This window comes from Falco biarmicus, chromosome Z (genome assembly GCF_023638135.1).
Source record: "Falco biarmicus isolate bFalBia1 chromosome Z, bFalBia1.pri, whole genome shotgun sequence".
NCBI classification, from domain to species: Eukaryota; Metazoa; Chordata; class Aves; order Falconiformes; family Falconidae; genus Falco; species Falco biarmicus.
Genome location: NC_079311.1, coordinates 23600948 through 23626120, shown reverse-complemented (window position 1 = coordinate 23626120; position 25173 = coordinate 23600948). Strand labels below are relative to the sequence as shown.

Sequence of the window (25173 nt, the reverse complement as noted above, 5' to 3'; positions counted from 1 at the left end):
AACACATACACATACAAGATTCCATAACCACAGATAAAATGTCACTTGATGAATTGTAACAAAGCTGTTTAAAGTAACTTTATAAATAATTTCCTTGACAAGTATCACTATGATAGGATACCTTGCCCAGGCGCACTGAGACTTCTTGCTAGTTTAACTTTCCTTTATCACCTACAAAGCTCTCAGTAACAGCACAGAGCTCTGTGTTCTGGTACTGGTGTCATCCCATTATGGTGACCTGAAAGAAAAGAGCATTTCATCTTCTCTACTAACAGTTAACCTTCTGCCTAGAAGGCTTGTACTCTGCAACATGGAAGCAGGTACCCACTGTAACTACAAGCCTACCCATACAGCCAGGCTTTTTGCTTTGGTAAAGGTCAACTTCACCAGGCTATGCTGATGGACCAAGCATTATGTGACTTCATCTTTGCTATCAAAGTAGGAAAGATGGCAGGGCACTAAAGATGTATTAGTTGCTGAAAGGATTTGGGATATGAGGAAAAGTGAGGCACTAAAAGATTAGCCCTGCGTCAGCTTCTCAAATGAGTCTGGCATACGAATGACAAACATGAAGACAGTTGACAATGTAAGACACTATGAGCACAACCAACCTCTAGGTCACATATCTACACCTCACCCAACAAGGAAAGTCTTAACAGCAGAGATCCAAAGTCTGATCACAGTTTTCCATGAGGAATCAGTGACATTTTGTTACTTAAACTTATTTGGGGAACTCTGACATTTAACACTATAATTTATGTACACCGGCCACAGCTTGCAGCTTCTAGGAGAAACTTAATTCTAGAATATGATTTTACAGCTGAGTGGGCAGAGTTAAGTTCTCTCAGTCAAATATTAGCCTCTAGTCTCAAAACCTATTTCAATCAGCCATAATCTTGTAATCAGAAGTTGCATACTTATTGTAGCACATTTTCTTCATGCCTTACTACATGTATACAACAATTCCTGGAGATACAGCCCATCTGCTTCTACCATCTTCACACACCAGATCAATCAATAGGCATAAAAAGGTTATAAACCCAGGCAGTTGGTGACTTTGCAGTGTTCTAAGGTGAGCCAGACATCTCCTCTCATTTCCACTTCCATTTTGTTCAGCTTTCAAGGTTCAGATTCTGACTGACTGAAGACAGAACCCTTCTCTAATCCAAAAGCATTATCTTACCAGAAGAACAGCTATTTTTCAACATTTTGTTTGCTAACCTTTCATTCAGCAGTTAATATGTGACAACCTATCAAAAGAGTGGGAACTTTGAATACCTATTCTATTACTCAATAAAGGCAACAGGGAGATTTGTGAAAAGCACTAGTTATTTCCAAGCTCCATACTAACATCACTAGTAATAGTTGTGGAGGTAAGAGAACCATTGAATGAAGGTGAAAATGTACAAAATTAACAAAATTTGCTCTTAGTGGTCAGCTGAATAAGATGTCAAAGAGTAGGTCTAGCTATAAGAAAAAAAAAAAGGGCGGGGGGGGGGGGGGCGGGGCGGGGGCAGAAAACCCAGAGGAATGGAAGGTAAGTCTCTAGGCATTCAAACATCCAGCTCCCAGAAGCTCATGCAAAAACTACAAGGGCCAAATGCACTTTAAAGAAAATTCAGAAGTGTGAAGACAGTTCTGATTGCTCAAGAACGTATGAAGTACAGTAAGACAAAACAGAAGCTATGCTCCAGAGAGGAATCAACTTTATACTAAGCTAACCTGACTAGAGAAGTGAAAATTATAAAGCCGTATTTGGAGCTTATTGAAAGTATTTCCGTCGTTTTATACATAATATCATGTGACTCTGTAACACCATTGTTCTCCACAGCACAAAACAAAAAACAAGTGCTTTCCCTCACATCCTGCTGTCTGTGATACTTCTCAAGAGTTATAGGAAACTAATGAGGAAGTGGGGATAGCTTTTTTGTTCAGTTACCAGAAGGTAAACTGTTTATATCTGGAATGGAACCTACTGAAAACCACAAGATAACCACATAAGGCACTATGCAAGTCAGGGAACCTCTCGAATACAGGAATCAAAGACCAAAGGCTCCAGCTTCACTGTCCATGGTTGTCACCACCTGGTACATGCCCCAAACCTGTCAGCTAGAGTAACTCTTTCCCATTTAACAGGAAACACACTTTTAAACCTATTTATTCTTTTGCATTAGATGACAAAACAATATGAATGACAGCAAGGCAATAGAGTGATTATAATAACTGATCGTCTGATGCACAGGTGGGTGAGAATGTTTATTTAAAAATATAGAAAGCTCTCTGTTAAACATCCACTGGAATTTCCGGAAGAATTCAGAATAAAAGAGTTTGTTGATTTTTGTTTGTTGGTTGGGGTTTTTTTTACAAAAGAGCAGTCTGCAGAGGCATAAGTTTTAAGTGCATTCTCAACTCAGCATTCAGTCCTAGAGAAAGTTCTCATTAGCACTTCTTTCAGCTCTTCTCTAGTGACCTAGAAGGAAGTATTTTGCTATGGGAGAAGCAGTTAAGGGAAATGAGGAATCTTTAAGACAAGGGTTTCTGGAATCACACTATCTAGGTCACGTTCCTCCCTCCATTCTCTGGTTTGATGAACACTGCATAGAAGACATTATGTTAGGCTATGCTATTTCAGTCATTTTCTCATTAGGATTGGAAATGAGGATAAGAAACTCTAAGGCAAGGAAGCCACAGCTACACCCCACACTGACTAAGGCAGGCAATTTACTCCATGAGAGAAATACTCTATTTCATGAAATCAGATCTAAGAAGAAAATTGAATTGCATGAATAAATTTTGCTCTAAAAAAGAAAAATTGGATTTCTCAGAAAAAGACATCTGACACCTTTGATAATTTTTGTTTAGATTTAGTGTTTTCTAAACTCCTCAAAGAACAAAAAGCTCCATAACACTTCAATATTATGCCAAGACAAGCAAGTACACTTTGAAAGAATATGAGCAGCATTTTACATTGGAATTACTAGGAACATAAAATACAATGCACACACCTGACAGCATTACAGAGATCATAAAAGCACTCATCAGCATCACACAAATGACCTAATAGGGATAATGGTTTTGGCATGAAAATATGACAAAGAACAAATGGAAAGAGAAGTCAAGAATTGACTGAAAGAGTAAAATTACTGGCCTTTGAGAACACACAAAGTGAATACTTGTAATAGACAAGATTTCTCTTGTAGACATCAGTAAAATAAATGTTCTCTGGTTACATTTCTCAGTGCCCACTGAAGGCTCATGTACAGTTTTAGGTGCATATGACAACGGTAGCATGTATACCAAGTACAGTCAGCTGATGCTTCGTCTCCCCTGTGCCCCTGAACTACAGTTAAAACATTTTCATTTTCTACGTGTATGTTTATTCAAATCATCACAAAACCTCAACTGTATTTCCGGTTCACTGAAGTATACTCAATATTCAGATATTCAGAATTCAGGAGATCTGGAATTTTGTGCTCCCAGACTCACTATAGGGTATAACTATAGATTAAATCTGGGAAACAGGTAAATGCACTTTTAAAGAAATTAGAACAGTTTGAAACTTAATGAGCACTCCCAATTACTGAAGTAATGCTAACATCTCTTTTTTTAGGCTTTTAGGTTTTGATTTTTTACACTCCATAACATATTTTTCTAAGTAGATTTTTACCAAGTATAAAAACTTCCTGAAATCTTAAGACAAATAAACGAAATGCCTATGTGAAAATTAGGACAGATGAAAGGAGCTTGCCAAGATCAAACCCATAAAGTAGACAATCCAAGTTTGTATCAGGTAACTCATTCTTTATAAAGTTTTGAGAAAGTAAAAAATGTAGTGATGCTTCCAGTGGCAGACAGTTTCTCTCAATACAATTTCCCAGTCATGCAACACAGCTTTGTGTTAAACCAGTAGCCCAAGCCATGCATATTAACAAATGTGTGTGGAATTTCAGTCACGTAAGCTTCTTCAATTTATTTCAATTACTGTAGAAATGTATATCTGCAAACTATCATGGTTTCATTACTTGTCAGTAGACTGGCATTGGCCATATATGAAATGATGAAACAGAAAAAAATCACACTATCCACGACACCTTCATAGACTTCTCCTTGAATCTGAAATGATTTAAGATAATCATTGAGACATGACAACCATTTCCTCTACTCAGACACAAGCAACAGATGATGAGGATGACTTATCAACAGCCCAGAAACCAATATATTCTAGAACTCGGTGTTGTTTAATTACCATACTCCATTTTGCCAGAACATTGATGGCTAAGAACTGCACCATACTCAGGAATTCAACCCAATATTTCATTCGAAGTTTACAGTAAGGGAGACAATAATCCTTTTTTTCCTGGAAATTGATAATCTCTAGTAAAGAGGGGTGTATACAGTAATAGGAAAAAGGGCACAAAACCTGAAATCATGCAGAGGCTAGGTAAAGTTGCAACATACCATCCAGGTACAGTATTTGTACTGTATGCATTGCATTTTTTGGGGGGAAAAAACCAAACCACACCCCCACATGGCAATTTTCTCTGTATGTGAACAATCAGCTTCTCCCCAGGTTATTTTCCACTCAAGACAATCTCAGTTTGGATCTGACTTCAATTCATAGGTACCAAAGCAAACAAACAAAACATCCTGAGATTGTTGTCTGTCACTGTCATTTTGCTGCCTGCTGTTTTATGAACCGTAGTATGTCAGATCTACACTGGTGATACTAGAAGTGAGTAGGCGAAGAGCATGCCATCACGTAAGTCAGGAGAGAGTAAGCAGAAATGTGCTGAGAGGCAACCCTTGTTTTGCAAAAGCTAGAGCAGGATGTATCACACTGCCCATCCCTGAGCCAAATGAAGCATGGCCTCTATGAAAATCCCAGCTGCACCCTTTTGGTTTCTCAAGATTATCACAGTTCGTGTAGAAAGCATAAACTGGGACAAAAGTGATGCTGTAATCCAGTTCCATATGGTAAACCACAGCTCCATGTCTTCTCATTGAAGTTGACCAAGAAGCATGGAAAACAGCAATGTCACTCTGGAATAAGCCAACTTGTGGTGCTCTGCAGAGCTGTGTGGTGCTGAGGTGGCCAAGGTCTGGGCCAGCCATTCTGTTGGCTCTTGGTGGCAGCAGCTATCAAGAAGGGCAGCTTCCTGCCTTTCCTTGTAGGTATGCTATGCTCTGCCCACTAGCCTGTCTGTCTTCCCCCTTCCCTCCCATTTTCAAAGCTACTTGGCAATTTGAAAGACATATGCTAGTCAAAGTCTCAAATATACTAAATTCCCGTAAGCTTTATGGAAGCACAGAGATGACAGATTCTGTTAGTTCTCCTGATGAGAAAAATAATGACATGTGATGCAATGCTCAACTGTGATTACTCACACAAAAGTGAAAACAAAAAGTAAAAGGGGGGGGGGGGCAAAGAGAGAGAGAGAGAGAACCAACCCACACACATGGAAGGAGGAGGTTAGGAAATTGAGGCAAAACAAAAAGTGCTTCCTCCTCATACCACAAAAAGAGTACGCTGTGCTACTCTTGGCTGCAGGACATGGTGAATGCTGAAGACCAGCGTGGGTTCAGAGACTCAGCTCTGTAAGACAGTATTACAGAGGGAGATAGGCAAGCAATGCATGTGTGAACAAGTGCAACTATCAGTAGTTCAAAGTCCCTGAACTGAATAGAGAAGCATCATTAAATGTTCACCCAATTCCTATTATCTTCTCTAACGATTTGCTTTTCACCACTCTAAGAGACAGGATACTGTTTCAGAATAACCTCTGGTCTAATGCAAATTAGCTGTTCTTATATTTTACAAATATTCAAATAATAAGAAAGCTTCAACCAAATGTTGCCCTATTAGACACCAGAGAACCCATTCTGCAGGAATGCCTTCCATCCTTTGTAGATTCACTAGTGTTTAACATATACTACACATTGCAGTTTTAATAAGATTAGTTAGCTGTCAATTAGAAATCCCTTGGAAATCTAGGTTCATTTGTTTGGCTGCTCATAGATCTTAGCACTCCAAGTCTCTAAAAAAAATATTAAAATAATAACTACCTATATTCTGCTGCTTCGCACAAATATACTGGTATTAAAAGAATATTTAAAAGTAATAAACTGAACCATTTACAGTTAATGGAAGGTCATATGTAGTTAAATTTAGCACAGCAGATATTCACAGCTTTTACCAGTCAAACAAATATAAGGTGAAACTTCGTGCTTCTAGTTCTCAAGAAAATCTGCAGCACATCCGATTCCATATGAGCTCTATAGTTTTTAATTAAATATAGCATAAATAAATTTAATCACTGCATCAGTTTCTTGGAAGCAATTTATTTGTGGTAAAATCAAACACTGAATTAATGCAAAGGAAAAATAGTGATTTTTCAGCCCCAACTGGCCTGCCTCTCATGTTTACCCACAAGCTTAATTTGAGGCTGAATTTCTACCATTCCTTTGATCAATTCTCACGCTTGATCCACAATGCAAATAAATTATCATATCAAATTTTCAAGAGATGTATTTTTACTAAAGAGAACGGGGGACTTGGCTATGAATTAATTACTAACTACTAACCTACAGCTCACTCCCCCGCTACCCCAAAGGACAGGGAGGAGAACTGGGAAGGAATGTAAAACTCAAGAGTTGAGATAAGAATAATTAAATAATTGAAACAAAACCAATAATAAAAATTATAACAATTATAATGAAAAGGAGGGAGAAGTGGAGATGAATGAAATCCAGTGGGAAGGGAGAAAAGAAGCAATGCACAGTACAACTGCTCACCACCTGCTGATGGATGCCCAGCCACTCCCTGAGCAGTGATTCCCAGGCCCTGGCCAACCCCCCCAGTTTATATACTCAGCGTGACGCCCCATGGTGTGGAATATCCCTTTGGGCAGCCTGGGCCAGCTGTCCCGGCTGTGTCCCCTCCCAGCTCCCCGTGCCCCCCCAGCCCTCTCGCTGGCCGGGCCCGAGACTCTGAGAAGTCCCTGACTGAGGATAGACACCACCCGGGCGCAGCCAAACCCACCCGTGTGCTGTCAGCATTGCTCGCACAGCACAGCCACAGCACAGCTGCACCCGCTGCCGAGAAGGAAGTTAACTGCACCCCAGCTGGAACCAGCACACAAGCCAAAGATTGCTTATGGACTCTAGTATTCATAACTACTTATCTATAATATGAAATAAGATCAATAAGTACATGCAGCTTTCAGCAGGACAGGAAATCATTCACCTGTCTAAACAAAGAATTTACTAATAAACAGTACCATTTTTTGTTCCCCCTCAAAAACAACAGGTAGGAGAAATTGTCATTTTTTCCCCATGATAAAGAATAGTCTGTTTGCCAACTACCTGTAAAAAGCTAGACAAATCTATACAACATCTAAATAATTCTAATTCTAGCTTTTATATGAGACATATAAAACTATATAACACTGAAAAACCTGACAGAAGCCACAAATGTTCAGGCAGCTTCCTGCTTTACACCATTGGAGGTGTAGTTCTGCTGTACTACAGGCTCTCATTCGCCCAGCAATCCACTTCCATTACTCGCTAGATGATTCACACAGATTTATGGTACCCATCATGGTTTTCAGTCTCCATAACTGGAAATAAAACCCACAGATTTGACCAGTACCTGACCTTCTTCCCGTATTTCCTACTGAAATAATATATTAAAGGTCAGGTAGCATACAGTCACTGCATGACTTCAGCAACATTTTCAAAAGTAATTTTATTAATTTTTATTGTATTTTAAACAATGTCTAAAGAACATTAACAGAGTTCACGTTCCACTTCACTCATAGAAAAAACTGTGGTTATTGCCTGCAAATTACTGTTAAAGCTCCCATTGACATGAATGGTGTAGGGTAAGAACTACAATATATAATAGGTTTGAGTTGCTGATATCCAAGCAGCAAAAAGTATCATTATAGTAACTTAAAAAATGTCCTTTTTCATGCATTTGAACAAAAGATTAAACTTAAATCTATGCATCCATTTGATTGTCTAAATGGTAGGTGTGGATGCAAGTCTGGCTTACCGAGCACACGTATGACTGAGTATTAATATACCTGAGTCCTGTACTTGACTAAAACAGTCAACCAGTTTCCTTCTGTCTATATCTCACCTAGAAATACAGTAGAAACATTTGTTGGGCAAAATTACTAGAATAACCTTATTAGTGATAAAAAATGATGGGTGAGCTGAAGTTCAATAGTCATTTAGTTGTAATTTTTTCTTAGGACATTTTTTCCCAGTTATTTCCTTTATAATGAAATGCAAAAATTATAGGTAGCTGTCATGGTTTAATCCCAGCTGGCAACTAAGTACCATGCAGCTGTTCACTCACTCCTCCCACACACAGTGGGATGGGGAAGAGAATTGGGAAAAAGATAAAAGTCGTGGGCTGACATAAGAACAATTTAATAATTGAAATAAAATATAGTAATAATAACAATAACAGTAACAAAAGAGAGAGAGAGGGAGAGTGGAATAAAACTCAGAAGAAAAACAAAACAAAACAAAAAACAAGAGATGCACAATACAATTGCTAGCCCCCAAGCAGCAATTGGTGGCCCACAGCCAACACCCCTCAGTTTATATACAGAGCATGATGTTCTATCGTATCCCCTTGGCTAGTTCAGGCAGCTGTCCTGGCTCTGCTCCCTCCCAGCTTCTTGTGCCCCTGCTCACTGGCAGAGCACGGGAAACTGAAAAGTTTTGTCTTAGGCTAAGCACTACTTAGCAACAACTAACACATCAGTGTGTTATCAACATTATTCTCATACTAAATCCAAAACTAAATCCACAGCGCTGTACCAGCTACTCTGGTACTAACTCTACCCTAGCCAAAATCAGGACAGTAGCAAAGACAATCTTTTCTTTAGATATATGCAAACATTTTTGTACCCTTTGTTAAGAAATCATGAACAGCTACAAGAAAATCCTGCACAAAATGCTGTGTCACTGGTAATCTGTACAATTACATACAAACTTGCAGTGTGAAAAGTCAGGGCAGAGGCTGGATTCCTTTGCTTCAGATCACCTGGACCCCTGCTACTCAGTGACAATCAAATGAGTTTTGAAATTTTGTAAATTTATGCATCCCACATGGATACATGGTAACAGCTTTCAAGGATTATCAGCTGACACATTATGTAGAAATTGGTCTTGAAAAAAGCCCTGTACACTATCTTTGAAAATAATGTTTATTAAAAAGTGTTCTTTATAAAATAAAAAAGATACACAAAAAGAAAAGAACACCCACCAAGTTTACATGTTGTATGTTTGAATTTGCACATGATGATGTCTCCTGTTTTAAACAATGTTTAGAAAGCAATAGCAGTCAGTCAGTGTAACACAATCAACTCTTTGATCACTAATACATATGTGAGCCCTCAAAGACATGAAAGGCATGGAACCATATGCAGATCATAATTCAAGCTTGACTGCAACTGCAGCTCACATGTTGATACTCTGTGCAGCGTTTATATCACAGAAATACATTACAGTGGTGTTTCCTTGCCTCTTTAAAAAAAGATCGGTAGAACACCTTGAACGATACTGCCACAACGGTTTTCTTTTACAACCAAATAAAAACCAATTGCTTTCTAAACGCTTATTATTATTATACCCTTTCATTATGGGCATTTTTGTTTACATGGGGAAGCATCTCATTATGTCCTCTAATTATTAAAAAGTCTTACAGAATCTGCAAAGAGTCAAGGCAGGACAAGTACAAAACCCATAAATTCCCTATAGGTTTAAAAACAAAATACTGTAAAATAGGCTTCACCAGTACAGAGCAAAATACAACAAATATAGCAAAGGTGTTCTGGACTTAAACTAACTTTTGAAAAAAAAAATATTAGAAGAAATATGAGTTCACTCACGAACTTTAAAAATGCATTAAATTACTCTCATAAAATGGAAAAAGAGTTAAAAAGAGTAGGGATTGAATTGTATATGTTAAAAAAATTGCATATTCATCTATGGTTATTTTTTGGAAGCACTTAATAAGATTTCTTTGTGGGACACATTTTGAGACTGCAATGCAGACCTTCCTCTGATAAAGCATAGGATGTATCTTTCACCCCTGATTTAATAAAATACACCATAATTATTAGGCTGGTTTGTTTAAGGAAGAAGATTTTATAATCCAACCTGCCAGAAATCCAGTCAGCTAACTGAAACTTTGTACAGCAGTCTGAGGGCAGAAGTATATTTCTGTTTTGCAGGAAAATACAATAGTGGTAGCATTGAGAAAACAGCCAACAGAGCCAGAAGATAATTATATCACCTAAGGAACACACACCATCCTTAATCCAATTAAAAAACAGATTAAGCATGATCTTGGTTTTTAACTATTGTCTGATAGAGCTCCTAAAAGAGATTCATGGGCTAGAAATGCAATGAGCCCAAGGATTATGAAGATTCAGTACAGACAATGATGGGCATAGAAACTGTGGAGTTATTCATCTTGCAATTCAAGAATATATATGGAAGAAGCATAAGCAGAGGCAATATTAACAACAAAATAAGACTATGAAGCAGTAAAAGAAATGAAATGGAGAATAAATAGAGCTACAAAACAGATTTGCGATACTGAGAAGCCAAAATGAAAAGCGAATGAGCATCAGATGATAAGATGGTGAGGGAAAAGTACAGTCAATCTAAAAAGCAAGAGGGTAAGAAATTCACCAAGGATATAAAGCAGACAAGAAAAGTCTGAGTGCCTGAGATGACCAGCCAAAAATATGTGCAGAATTACTAGAAGACAGAAATACATGCTAAACCCATCCGGTCCTGTCCCCCAAATAAATAAACACAAACACAAAAACAAAGCCCAAAACTAACAGATACCCAGTTTTCACATGCCCAGTTTTACATTCTAGGAGACTGAACACTGAAAAAATAAGACAGGTGTGACTGGCCAGGAAACCCCTACCATGGAAGAAGGCTCAGAGGAGATGGGCCAGGGCAATGTGTCTATGGAGCTCAGGGAATAATGCAGGGTTTTACTGATCACAGCTGTTGCAAAAAAGCTGATTTGATCTCAACACCCAAGTGGACCTGAGGGTGGTCTTTTGCTTTAGATAAACAGCTATCAACAGCTGAGTGAATCAACTGGTGGGTTATTTCTCCCCGAGTTCATTAAAAGTGTGTGAATGTCTCCCTGAGTCAGTCAGGCCAACGTGGGGGAGGTGTATACATGACTCAGCCCAACATAAAGACTATAAAAACGTAAAAAACTAACAAAAGAATTTATGAGAGCAATGGGTTTGAGCTGGCTTCAACCCACCTATGTCTTCCCGGTGAGATGGGGGACGCCCAGTGTTGTGATGGTGAGCATGTTAACAGACACTGGGAATCACATTGGTATCATGATTGAACCATGCACTGCAATTGCTATATTCTGCTGTCTGTAACGTATTTGTACTGTGTTTGCAGTATGTTTTGTATCACCCTGCTAAATCAGAAATCCCATGTAACATAAACTCTCTTCAAATAAGTAAATCTAATGGTAAGCATGGCACCCTCCACATATTCAATATCTAAAAGAACCTGGTCAGAGAGAACTGGTCTCTGACAACAGGCCATTTACATGAGGAGCCACAACACAGACAAGCAAACTCTCTAGGAAGACGTATGAAGTATATCCAACTGTAAAAAATACTCCCAACTTAATTCATGACATATGCAAAGAAAGACTATTGGGATGACTAATGGTGTATCTCTTGTTAGAAAAGTATTTAAAAAAAATCTAGGTGTATTATCTAGCCTAAACAAAAGGTCAAGGTGACACAGCTCTAACTAAATACAATCAGAGGTTGATAGCTGCCTTCTGATGGATGTAGGTCAGTTCCAGATCATGGGCCAGCACTCCTGTTTAGCTAGCTTGCAGCTGCTGTAGGGAGCTAGAGCACTGACAACACCCACAGCTTTTTACACAGTACCTTGCATTTTTGGAATTTTGACCACAGAAGCTGTGTCCTCTGGTCTCTTGCAGCTGTTACAGGGTGAAAGGAGGCATTTTGTAGGTGTTAACATTTCTGGTTTAATGCTGATTGACCCTAGTGCTATCAAGGACTAGACTCAATGACACAGACAATCCCTTCCTACATCCAATGTTCCAGATGGCATAGCAAGGTTTTTTCCTTTTTTCATCACCCCGGGTAGAGGGCAAAAGGCAAGGGTAATTTTTGTATTCTCTAAATCACAAGACACTTCCAGCACTCAGATCTCCGACTAAGTGGAATGATTTTTAAAGCATCCAAGAAACATCCACATTCCTACAGTTCTCTCCTCATGTTTAGTATTTCTACCTACCTACCTGTCTGGGGTTTACAGACAAAGAGTTCACTGGATCCTCAGTTACCACCCAAGCTCTGCAGCTCTAGTGCTTTCAAGAAAGGTCGTTGTCTTGTGCAACTATGTTTTTTAGAAGAGGCTGTTCTGCACACATTCTGGTCTACGTACCAATGACCAGACTCCACCCATTACAACAGCACTCTAATCAGAGGAAATCTTGATGCCAGTAAAATTGGTAACAAAACCTGTGGAGTTTATCTTTTGTTAAATTACACCAACAGGACATTTAAAAGTCATACCTACCTAAACTGTTATTGCTGCTAGTTGGCCAGGAAGCTATCCTATCCCTTAACTTTTTCTTTTTACAAGAGTCATCCGATTTCACAGAAAGCTCCACTTCTTCCTTCCTGATTTCTCGTACCAGTTCCATGCGGCACTGACTAAAATCCTGGAAGGAAATTTTTCCATTTTCATCTGCTCCCAGCTGGTGCATGATCTCTGCGACAGACTCCTCCATATTCAGCTGGCGGCACATCATCAGCAAGTCATTCCTAAGGATATTTTTAGATGGAAAATAGGGGCAGGGGAAGGATAGAAGTGGAAGAAAGATTGGAGAAGTGGGAAAAGAGAAGAAAAAAAAACAATTTTAGAAGAAAAGGAATACTAATTCTGTCTGATCTGGAAATGCATTAATGCACACATTTAAAACCAATAAGCCAACTACTGTTTTTGTTAATCCAACAAAAGCACTATGAGACTGGCAAGAAATTACAACACAGAAAAATGATGGAAAAGAAGGGAACATTTCTCTTAAAGTGCTAACCTCTATTTTCATGGTGTTATTAACACTTCTGCTAGCAGCAATAGACACAAGGGAGAGCTGAATCCTGCTGTTGATTTTCACAGTATCTTCTGAAAAGGTGACATAATAGGAATTTAAATAATTACCTTCTGACTAGATCAAGGGCTACCTACATTTCTATTTTACTCAGGACAGGCCAAGGAAATTTCTTTTGCCACAACAGTGGTAAGCTAAGGAGGAAAAACATAACAAGGACAAAGAAAACAGCAGAAAAGAGAAATGCTATTTTGATTAATTGGCTTCAAGCCTGTCTCCAAACATTCTGACTACAAAACCCTCTGAAGAAGCTTGCTTGGTCCAATTGCCCTTAGGAAAAATGTGTGCATATAACCATAAACATACTATCCAGGAAAAAAAAAAAAACACAACCACAAACCAGCAACACTATGACCACTGCCATTTTCTATTTTACGTGAAGACAAGAACCTCAAGAACATACCTTAGGCTTAATTTGGGGTATAACATTAGTTTCAGGAGAAAATATTCTGAGGGGTTTGTTCCCCACCACTCTAACTTCTTTAAGTTATCAAAACTTTTTTTTATTAAAACTCTTTAAGTTATTAGAAGATTAAGTATTTTGAAAGAATTCTCAACAGTAGCAGCTGATACAAAAAAATAAATAAATCATTAACCAGAAGTTGATAAAGACAGGTTGAATAACCATTATCAAGTTCAGTCAGGGAACAACAGGAAAGAAGGTATTGGTTGTTAACTGGATACGAATGTAAGCGGACTATTAGACAAACACCTGATATTCGCCAACAGTGGCAGATGCGCAACCCAGTGAAATTCCTGTCACTTGTTTCATCAGAGACTAAATCAACCTCCCAGAAAAGGGAGGGGTTTTTTTTTGAGGATATTGTCATACTTTTTTCAAAATGTAAATCATTAAAAGACCCACTGCTGTTCTCAGGCAAACACAACTCTGCAACTGTAAACCCAAACCAAATAATCTTCCTGAGCATACAGAGAAAGCGCCTCTGCTCCCTTCCAGATGCTCATAGTCTTCATAAACAGCAGGAGACAAAGTTGATAGACTCAGGCCTGCCTCATTCTGCTGCTACTCAGAGAAACTCAACCACCAAAGAAAATGGAGAGCCAAAAGACCTTCTTTCATCTTATTCCTCTTCCACCTACGCTATCTCACTTTAGAGAGGAAGAGGCACAGGGAGAGAGGAGGAAATAAAATCTTGAAACAACTTCTCCGGCCACTGAAGGATGACAGATACATACTTGTCAAATGGCAACTAACATAATCTAAATAAAATGTGGGTAACCCAATTCAGTCAGATCCGAAGCAACAGCTATTCCACATTATCAAGATCTTTTTGTTGCCCCATTCTCTCTGATTTCAAAGTTAAAAAAAATCACCACTGCCTTGCTACTCTCACATTTACTATTTCTTTCCTGACATCCTTTCCTTAAATACTTTTCGAGTTGGATTGCATGATAGTACCACATTGATTCACACCACAGATAGCATGAATAAGTCATGGCTTCTTTTAAGTGTTGATTATTTTTATGTACAAAACCTTTCTGTAAGAGGAAGGTAAAGAAAATGTGTAATGATATTACTATTATGTGAATCATTAGTATTATTATTTCATTACTAATATCTGAACATCATTCAGGTTTCTATGAAAACATAGTATGGTGAAATATCCAAAGTTCTTGGATGAAGAGTTTTCACTAAGGTAATTTATTATCAGTCCAGGCCCATCTGTTCTACAGAAATTGTCCACTGGGTGGAGCTTTATGCCTGTTCCATGCAGGCATCCAGAGCTGCCCAACAGAATTCCTGGCAGAGATGTTTACAGTAAAACGGGAGTGTAATAATAATAAATCATGATGATGATGATAATAATAATAAAAACATTATGAAAATGTACTTTATAAAAAAATATTAAAATCTCCACTTATGACAAGAAATAACTTTATTACAAGAGAATTAAATTACATTACATAGGTCAAAAGTAAGAGATTGATACTTTAATTTTAATTAGTTAAAACTTTGGTCAGAGTTTTGCTTTTAGCTTTGAATATGATCAATGAATAAATAAGTAAATAAATAATCTTAGCATGGCTCAGTTCCCAGTTTTTAAAAAATTAAAAAACAACACAGACCAATCTCACAAGGGCGATCCAAAGAAAACTAAGAATGACAAAGCATTCCAATTTTTACAAGGGCAATGACAGACACAATTAAGAAACGCCTAGATGTGTTCTCTTATAACAGATCAGATACAGCATCGCAGACTGAGGCACTCCCCAGAGGACAGCTAATTTTGAAATAAGTATTAGGAGAAGCAGTGCACAGTGACTGCAAGGGGCTTCCAAGACAAGGGTCTGTTGCCCTAGCCTCAGAAGAGCCACACTGGGGCAGGAGGAGACTGCGGCACTGGCAGCAGGCTTACACAGCCCTCTAGGTAACAACCGTACCCTTCATCTCAACACAGCCCACCAAGGACATCTCCAAGGGGATCCTGACAGCTGAACTTTATCTCCTGTTAGGCAAATACAAACTGAGTATCATTTGTAGCATCTACAGCTTGAGGACATTGCCTGAAGCAATTTACAGAAGCGTAAGAAAGAAAAGATGTAACGAATTACAAAAAAACAATAAATTAGAGACTACTCTGTAGTCTCTTGCTGTAACCAAGGATTACAAACACTACTGAAACCAGATTTCACTTACTTGGAGTGCATCATGCAATCTGAAACAACAAGCATTTTCCTAATCTCCATCTACAAACATTATCAAAAGGATTTTTATTTTTAAGTAAAGAAGAAGATTTCTGTTCCAAATTCTACAAACATTTTTCATGTAGAATTGCAGGAGTTTCTGTGTAAATATCTACAGGTTGTAATTGGAACTTCTAGTCACTTTAAAAGAAAATTGTCTCAAAAGCATTCTGAAATGTAATAAAGATAAAATATTCGGGAACATAGAATTCTACAACCAGTGATTATGACACCAGAGTGTTCGGTTCCACTGCAGGTATGTCCCTGCTGATTAATAACAAAAGCAAAGAACTTTTTTTTTAAAGAAAATAACTTCATAAAATAATCCAGCCACCTACTCTGATTCAACTTTTAAAATCAAGGTAACTATAGAAGTATTTCCTAAGACATCAGTTCAACACAGAGGAAAGCTTATCTTTGGCAGACAGATGTACATAATTCCAGTACATCTGCTTTTAAACCCAAATGTTCTCTATTCTTTGGGTATTGCGACATCTTCCTACTAACTACTACAAAATCTGGGTCTTCTGTTTTGGTGACAAACACACAGAAGACAGTTGGGAACAGGAAGTCTCTATGTTGGAGAACCCACTCCACACATGTAAACATATCTCAAATGAATTCTCACCTGTATATCAAAGGTAGGAATTTTTCAAAGCCCAAAGAGTTGGGCATTTAAAAGTATTTCCAGAGCATTCGAGTAGCAACTAACACGTAACATGAACACCTGCCATTCTGTTACAGAACTGTTTTATTGAACACTGTTTTATGACACATCAGTCTTGCTTACCTTAAGTGATAAGCACTGGAAAAAAACCCCAAAAAACTAGAAGACACAGAATAGATAGAGTTTTGAAAAAAACTGACAGGATTAGAGTAGATACGAGTTAGAGGAGTACTTAGGTTTATGAACACTGCAATTTGTAATATTTTAAAATATTTAGAACATTTTTAGCCTTGGTAATACTAATTTCCATTTCTGTGGTCCATTTTCTCTTCAGTAACTCTCCTGGGTTTTGCCCAAGGTACCTAACTGGAAATCAGAATCTAGACAGTCAGCTTTGTTACTTCAATTGTGGTTAAAGTGTAGCTCTTCAGACAACAAGGGAACCAACACATAAACTACAAACAAAATGTAAACTGTAATAGTTCCCATAAAAAAAAAAACAACCAACATGGACTTTCCAATTCCATAGTATCACTTTCTATTAACAGTCTCAATGGACCATATGCCAAACGTAAAAAACTCAACACAAACATACATACTAACTGACATCAGTGCAAGAATACAGCCCCTACAAAATTTTTCATCCCACAAATCAGAAACATATTTTGGATTCAGCAAGCTTGCTACATAATACTAAAACCTTTCTCCAAAATAAATCATCTGGAGTATTTTTAGACAAAGGAGCCCAACACTAGGAGAAAAGAACCCCTACTTAAGTAGAATCTTCTAATTTAACCTTGAATTAATTCAATTTTCATTGGAAAAACATACTCAAAAAAAAAAAAAGGTACCATTGAACAAATTTTATGGACATGTTAACTATCAGATCAATGGTACCTAAGTTTTGAAAACCACCAGAAAGCAAGCTAAGAAACCTATAAAACTGAATTCCTGCCATCACAAGAAACTTCTTTTAACAGAAAAACATCAGGTTATTCTGTCACAATCTGTTCTAATTATTTAATCATCACCTACTGCACCAATCCTTCAAGAATTGTTACACATTCCATCTTCTTAACTAACACAGTTTAAAAACACAGGATTTCTCTAACATTAAGAAATGACCCTAACTTCATATAAATTTGAAACATTCAAATCTTCTCCCTCAAGAGAACTTAAATACAAAAATACAGTCATACATACTGCATGCTATAATAATATTGGGCAGTTAAACATATATATTAAGCGTACATGTGCATATCCTAAAAACTACAACATAAAAGCATTCAGGGGTTGGCAGGGGTTGGGGTTTTTTGTTTGTTTGGTTGGTTTTTTTTTAATTGTGGGGTTTTTTGTTTGTGGTTTTTTTTGTGGAAAATCAAACTTAAAAGGAATGAAACTTTTGTTAGATGCCCAAACAGGATCAGTAACATAGTCTTTTTTTTTTTTTTTTTCCTAGAACAGCATATATCCTGTTGTACTGACTTTTACCTTGCTCCAATTATTGCTTTGGTAAGCTTGAGGAACTACCTAGGAAAGCATACATGAAAGCATACATGCACACTGCACAATACCTGCAAGGGATTCACTCTGAGACTGAACAGAACCAGTGGCATAATTTTCCTGTTCTTTTCCCATCTTATATTCTAGCAAATTTATAAAGGATAGCTAGTAAAGATGGTTCTACAGCCACTATGTAACACCAAAAGCAACCATATATTTTTGAATTTAATTTTTCAGCTACTAAAAAGGTGGGGTCATTTTGCCAGGAAACATTTAATCTTCACTTATGCAACTTGCAGTCTAGGTCAAATACCTTTGAAGAAGAAAAGTCAAAATTAAAGATGCACCCAGGTTCCCTAGAGGGAAGTAGGGTCAAACAAACTGTAAAAAAACCCTGTTCCACGCAGTTGCGTTGAGTCACCTCTAGACCAACACTGTAGATAAAGAGTGACCTATTTGAAACATTAATTTAAAAAGGACTAACCTGGAGATGCCTATCTAATGGAGCATTCTGTAGCATCCCAGGAAACAAAGCAAAGTTGCAAATACAAAATACATACTGGACTCACTGGAGCTAGATCACTTTTATCCTTCCTCCCTAGTGTAGTCACCAAGCTCCAGCTGCCAGACAATTACTCGACCGCTGTGTTTCTGGGCCCCATGCAGCTCTGCTCACCCATCTGCTCTGACTCTCACAGTAAGCCAAGCCCCTGACTGCTTAAATCACAGAATTACACCAGTTCCCTAGCTTTGACTTTTCTATGAGCCACGCAGGCAAACAATCCTGGCAACGATCTCGGAATTGTCTTTTTCCGCAAACAACTCACATTCACTATTCATACTAAAAGAGTACTTTCCTAAAATACCTTATTTTGCTTTCTTGTTAAGAAGCTGTGGGCCCGTGCAAAAGAAAAAGAGAAACTTGGTCTGAATGAGGGCTGCCATGTCACAGAAGATGCTAACAGAACTCCCTCCCTCCAGCTGAGCATTCTCCAGACTTCTGTGTCTGGGTTTCAACTACACGGCCGCTGCAGGTTTCAGTTGGTGTCACTGCCTTCATGCAGCTTCAAGACAAAGCAAGTAAGACCAAGATTTCCACATAACTTAAGCACAACCACCCCTGGGAATCTCACCATGTGGGATTTGATCTAGGGACGACAGCCTAAACTCACAAGATACACGCTGTAGAAGAATTCTGAAGCTGCTCTCAGCTGAGACAGCCCATAGCAGCGGGATGCAACCAAACCAAAACCATACTTTTTGCCTCTATTTCTTCACCAGTCTTTGATTTAGACCTAGGTCAAATAAAATCCTGCAAGAAGTACCTCACTTCTTTCTGCCAATCCAAGATTTCCTGCAAATCACCAGTATTTTCTGCCCTGCCAGTCTACTTCCCTCCAGATAAGAAGTAGCTTTCTACTCTGAAAATCCATCCTTCTGGTCCTCTTTCCTGCCTACCATGGCAGGCTTCCAGAAGTGGTCTGTCTCCAGCTTCCTTTGCTCTGTTTTCTACTTCTTCATACGAACAAGCAAAAATCTGGGATACAGTAGGTCAGCTTGCTGCTGTCAAAAATGACAATCCCACTCTCCCACCTGTCTCCCCACATTGCCCTCCACTAGGGCTGTCTCAGCAGGCACTTAAGCAGCACAAAACTGATCAATAATAAAGGCAACAGGTTTTGTTTACTTAGCTCTGCACACCAGTTCACTATAAAGGAAGATAAGCCAGCACCAGGCCAGTGACAGCACCATTCCTTTCAGAGGCAAACTACCCTCTGGTTTACCTCTGCTCATGTTTGTCACTTTCTACAACTCACTGTCCTACGACGACAGGCACTCACCGCTTCACCTTGGTGACACAAGACCTATGGCAACTCTCGTACATGTGGAGACCTTCAAATGACAGAGAAATACTATTGCATTGACCAGCAGCCTAACCTCACATGAATTCATCCATAAGCAAACCTTATACAAAAAGCTGTCCTCCAGCTCACTTGGTTTTTTAGCCACCAATGAAAAAACCTTCAGGTAAAAGCTTATCATCTCATTCTTAGAACTTGAAGTAAGTACAACAGCTGATATACTGTAGCATCACACAAAGACTACAAGGACCAATACTTCATGTAAAGACTCGGGAGGAAAGTTGAGAAAAAGGCCAACAACAACTGCAAAACAAAGTACAGGTAGGTTTCCACTGAACTTAATCTTCAGTCAGAACTTCCAGAAGGCTCAAAGTGTAGAGGATAACCTCTATCAGAATTTTATATGGGAAAAGAAATTACTAGATAACATGCCTTAAGCATCACATGAAGTAGGTTGTACAAAATGCTTTTCTCAGTATGTACCAACAGGGGTAACTCACTACGATTCCAAACCCATCTGATACACCCAGAATGCATTACCAATAGAGAATATATATTACAGAAGCCCTCTAATACAGTGTAATACAACACTATGATCTTTGGCAACCAAAGCATCTCAGGGTAAGCACCCAAATATACAGATCACTTTTGAAGGTTACCAGACTAGAAGACTATGTCTACTGCTCAGTCTGTAAAACATGATTAAAATAACCTACATGTGGTGCTGGAGGGAGAATTTATGTAGTTTTGCATTCCACCTAAGGCCTGATAGACATTTTGTCTTTACAGTCAAAAACTGAACTGAAAAACAGTTCAGGAAAGTTCACTAACAGATAGAGCAATCTGGCAGACTAGGAAAGGAGAAAAATCATAGAATCATATAATGGTTTGGGATGGAAGGGACCTCAAAGATCATTAGTTCTAACACCTCTGCCATGGGCAGGGACATCTCCCACTAGCCCAGGTTGCCACATCCAGCCTGGACGTAAACACTTCCAGGGATGGGGCGTCCACAACTGCTTCGGGAAACCTGTTCCAGTGCCTCAACACTCATAGTGAAGAATTGCTTCCCTACATCTAATCTAAATCTACCCTCTTTCAGTTTAAAGCCATTACCCCTTATCCTGTCGCTACATACCCTTGTAAATAGTCCCTCTCCAGCTAACTTCCAGAAATAGAAATGGCCACACGAAACTTCTGATCCTTTAATCCGTTTAAACTTAGAAACATAAAATTTCATTACCTTTATCACAACCTCAACCGTTACCAATTTCCACAGACAATTTCACACACAAGTACTTTAATAGGCATTGTTTGATTCTCTGATTCCCTTAATCGTTACAAATTTTGATGGTTTAATGACACAAGGAGCTATTACTGTCTCAGGTGTAGATCATCCTGATAGAATCACTCAGCATTTCCACGTTATGTTTTAAAGGAAGAGGTAAAGCAAGACCAAAGTTACAGCTTTTGAATTAATCACAGAATCATAGAATCACTTAGGCTAGAAAAGACCTCTGAGATCACCAGATCCAACCATTAATCCAGGACTGCCAAGTCCATCACTAAACCATGTCCCTAAATGCAACAACTATAAATTTTTTAAACACCTCCAGAGATGTTGATTCCACTACCCTCCTGGGCAGCCTGTTCCCATGCTTCACTACCCTTCAGAAGAAGAAATTTTTCCTAATACCCAATCTAAACCTCCCCTGGTGCAACTGGAGGCCATTTCCTCTTGTCCTGTCACTTGTTATCTGGGAGAAGAGACCGACCCCCACCTGCCTACAGCCTCCTGTCAGGGAGCTGCAGAGAGCAGTAAGGTCCCGCCTGAGCATCCTCCGGGCTAAACACCCCCAGTTCCCTCAGCCGCTCCTCATCAGCCCTGTGCCCCAGCCCCTTCCCCAGCCCCGCTGCCCGTCTCTGGACACGCTCCAGCCCCTCGATGTCCCCCTTGCAGTGAGGGGCCCAGACCTGAACACAGGGTTCGAGGGGCGGCCTCAGCAGTGCCCAGGGCAGGGGGACGGTCACTGCCCTGGTCCTGCTGGCCACACTGCTGGGGACACAGGCCAGGGTGCTGCTGGCCGCCTGGGCCCCCTGGGCACACTGCTGGCTCATGTTCAGCTGGCCACCAACTCAGGCCATCCTTCCAATTTCAATGTGATACATTATATTATTTGTAAAACAAATTATTGATATGTAATGATCTTTAAGTATGGCTTGAAACAAAACCCAACCCCAATTCCCTCACTCACTCTGTTTCCCTGGCTTGCCTACAGGTGTCAGAAAACAACATCAAAGCCTTAATAAAGAGAAGACAGCATCTACTGTTTCACTTCCACCACTAACTGTTCTTACTAGAGTTGAGAAAGATCAAATGGGTTTAACACAACTTTTTCTTAACAAGTCCATATTCAGCCAGTTATAGGCTGTCTCAAACTGATTTAAATCTCATCGTAATTTTAAAGAAAAGAAGTATATTTTATCTTTCCCCATTTTCTGTTACTTCTGTCCTTTGGAAGATCTCAGGGAAAAACCTGCAAAATAGTTCTGAGGATGACTTTAAGAATCTTAGATTCAGACTTTCAAGTACAACTAACTGAAACAAATCCAAGGACTCTGTAACTTCTTTCTTCCCCCTTCCTTCCAAGTTATTTGTTAGCAGTCCTCTTCACAGGAACCATCTCATTATATTTCACGTTTTCAGTGTCAGAAATTAAAAAAAGAGAAAACACCCCGTATGTCTCCTCATCAGCCATCAACAGCTCGCTGGCTCCCTCTCTTGGCTACCTTTTCCCTGATTTTCCTGTTAACTTTTTCGATACTCGGAGATAATTTTTGTCACATTTGAAACTCCTTGCTAGTTTCATTTTCTGCCTTGCATGTTCCAATCACTGTTCTATCAGTCCACAATTAACTTGCAAGCTGACTCAGTTCCATTACACTGAGCAGCAGCAGGAAAAAGACAGGGTTAACAGTCAACCAGCCACAAAATTCTTCATGCTTTATTCATAATCCAACCAGCTAAGCTTTTACTTCACAGTTCTGTCCTGGCCTGGCTACCTCTCACAGTATTACTCCAGGCACGTAGCCCACACCACGACCCCTTCTTCCAGGAAAGCAGGGGTAAGGTTCCTTTGACAGTCAATATTTTCCACTCTGGGGTGTGGGTGTCTCCCTCCCACTTCATACTAGGTATGTGCAAGACTGCCAGTCTGCTGCGGGAAGTTCCAGAATGGAAATGTGTGTTTTATAGATGGCAAAAAAATGTACATTCTACTGAACAGAAATAACTCAGATAGTACACTCTGAACATCTATGTCAAACTGTTAATATAAAATGCATCTTGTGACCTGTGAGAACAGTGTGTCCATTTTTCGCTAAAGCTGTCACCTCTGGAGACAGAACTGTTGCAGGCAAACAAAGGTCCATTTATCAATAGAGAAGCAGAACATGTCAATACAATCTCTGCCATTCTGTGATTTCCTTTGTGCTGTGTACTAGTCTCAAATTTTACTAAAACACAGTATCAATCCAACCTACAGACTCAACCACACAATAGGAACTACCAGGAGCACGGTTTTTGTTCAGAGGTAGCCTGGCCTTTGTTACTGTTGTGGTCTGAGGGAGCGTGATATAGCCAACCTGCCGGGGCTCCCCATAGTTACATTTTACACATCATCCTCCAAACCAAAGACGCTTTAACTGCTTCGCTTGCTTAATTGCAGCGCATGTTTCACATCCATGGATAACGTGTGCAATAATGTCCATGGTCAAGTCCACCCCTCAATCCCATGCCCATCTGTTGCATCTCTTCCTTGATGGCCTGAAGTGTCATGGGCCCACCGAGCTAGAAATAATTCACCTTTATGTTGCCAGTCCAAATCTACCTGAGCCACTTGAGTCGTGGATGCCTGATCTACCTGCTGGTCGTTTAGATGTTCTTCAGTGGCCCAACTCTTTGGTATGTGAGCAGCTGCATGATTTACTTTTACAACCAAGTTCTCCACCCAGGCAGCGGTATCTTGCCACAATGTGGCAGCCCAGATGGGTTTACCTCTGCGCTGCCAACTGCTCTGCTTCCATTGCCGCCACCACCCCCACAGGGCATTTGCCACCATCCATGAGTCAGTACAGAGGTAAAGCGTTGGCCACCTTTCTCATTCAGCGATGTCTAAAGCCAGCTGGATAGCTTTCACCTCTGCAAACTGATTTGACACACCTTCTCCTTCCGCAGGTTCTGTGACTTGTCATAGGGTCTCCATACGGCCACCTTCCACCTCTGATGATTTCCTACAATATGGCGGGTCCCATCAGCAGACAAGGCATATTGCTTCTCATGTTCCGGCAGTTTATTATACCGTGGGGCTTCTTCAGCACGTGTCGCCTCTTCTTCTGGTGACATCCTGAAATCTTTACCTTCTGGCAGGCATAATCACTTCCCAGATTCCTGGATGACTGGGATTTCCTGTTTGAGCTCGTTGTGTAATTGGCATGATCCACTTACTCCATGTAGCATCAGTTGTGTGATGTGTAGAAGAAACCCTCCCCTGAAACATCCAGCCCAGCACCAGCAAGCCGGGAGCCAGGAGGAGCTGTGCTTCAGTACCAGTGACTTCCAAAGCAGCTCAGAACCCCTTCATAAGCTTCCAGGAACTGTTTTTCAGTTGGAGCAGAGCGGGCCTCGGATCCCTGTATCCCCGACTCCGAAAGCCCCGGGGTTGACCTCGAGTCTGCCCTGGTGCTTTGTGCCAGAGGCTCCAGTAGGGCCGTTCTCCCCGGCTGCGGTGTAGAGCACATCCTTTACATCTTTCCCAATCCAAACTGGCCCAAGAGCTACTGCTTGAACTATCTCCCATTTAATTAGTTCAAAGGCTTGTTGTTGCTCAGGGCCCCATTTCAAATCATTCTTCTTCAGTGTCACATGATAAGGAGGGCTTACAATCAGACTGTGCGTTCTCCAAAAGTCCATAAACCTAAGAAAGTTTGTGTTTCTTTCTTGGTTGGTGGAGACACAGCTTCTATTTGTTTATCGCATCTACTGGGATCTGACACTATCCATCGTGTCATTTTATTCCCAAAAACTGGATCTCCTGTGTGGGTGCCTTGACCGTGTTTTATGGCAAAACCAGCTTTCAGAAGGACGTGGATTATTTTCTCCCTTTTCTCAAAACTTCTGTTGCTGCATTGCCCCATATGATGATGTCATCAAT

General features: G+C 39.7%; 1 protein-coding gene across 2 annotated transcripts in view; it reads right to left on the bottom strand.

Moving 5' to 3' along the window:
- MCC (MCC regulator of WNT signaling pathway) overlaps positions 1 to 25173 on the bottom strand; it is a 228089-nt gene that overhangs the window by 188089 nt on the left and 14827 nt on the right. For both annotated transcript variants that reach the window (XM_056323800.1, XM_056323801.1), the window contains exon 2: positions 12628 to 12875. In XM_056323800.1, coding sequence (XP_056179775.1) covers positions 12628 to 12875 — 248 coding nt within the window. The remainder of the gene's footprint in view (positions 1 to 12627; positions 12876 to 25173) is intronic.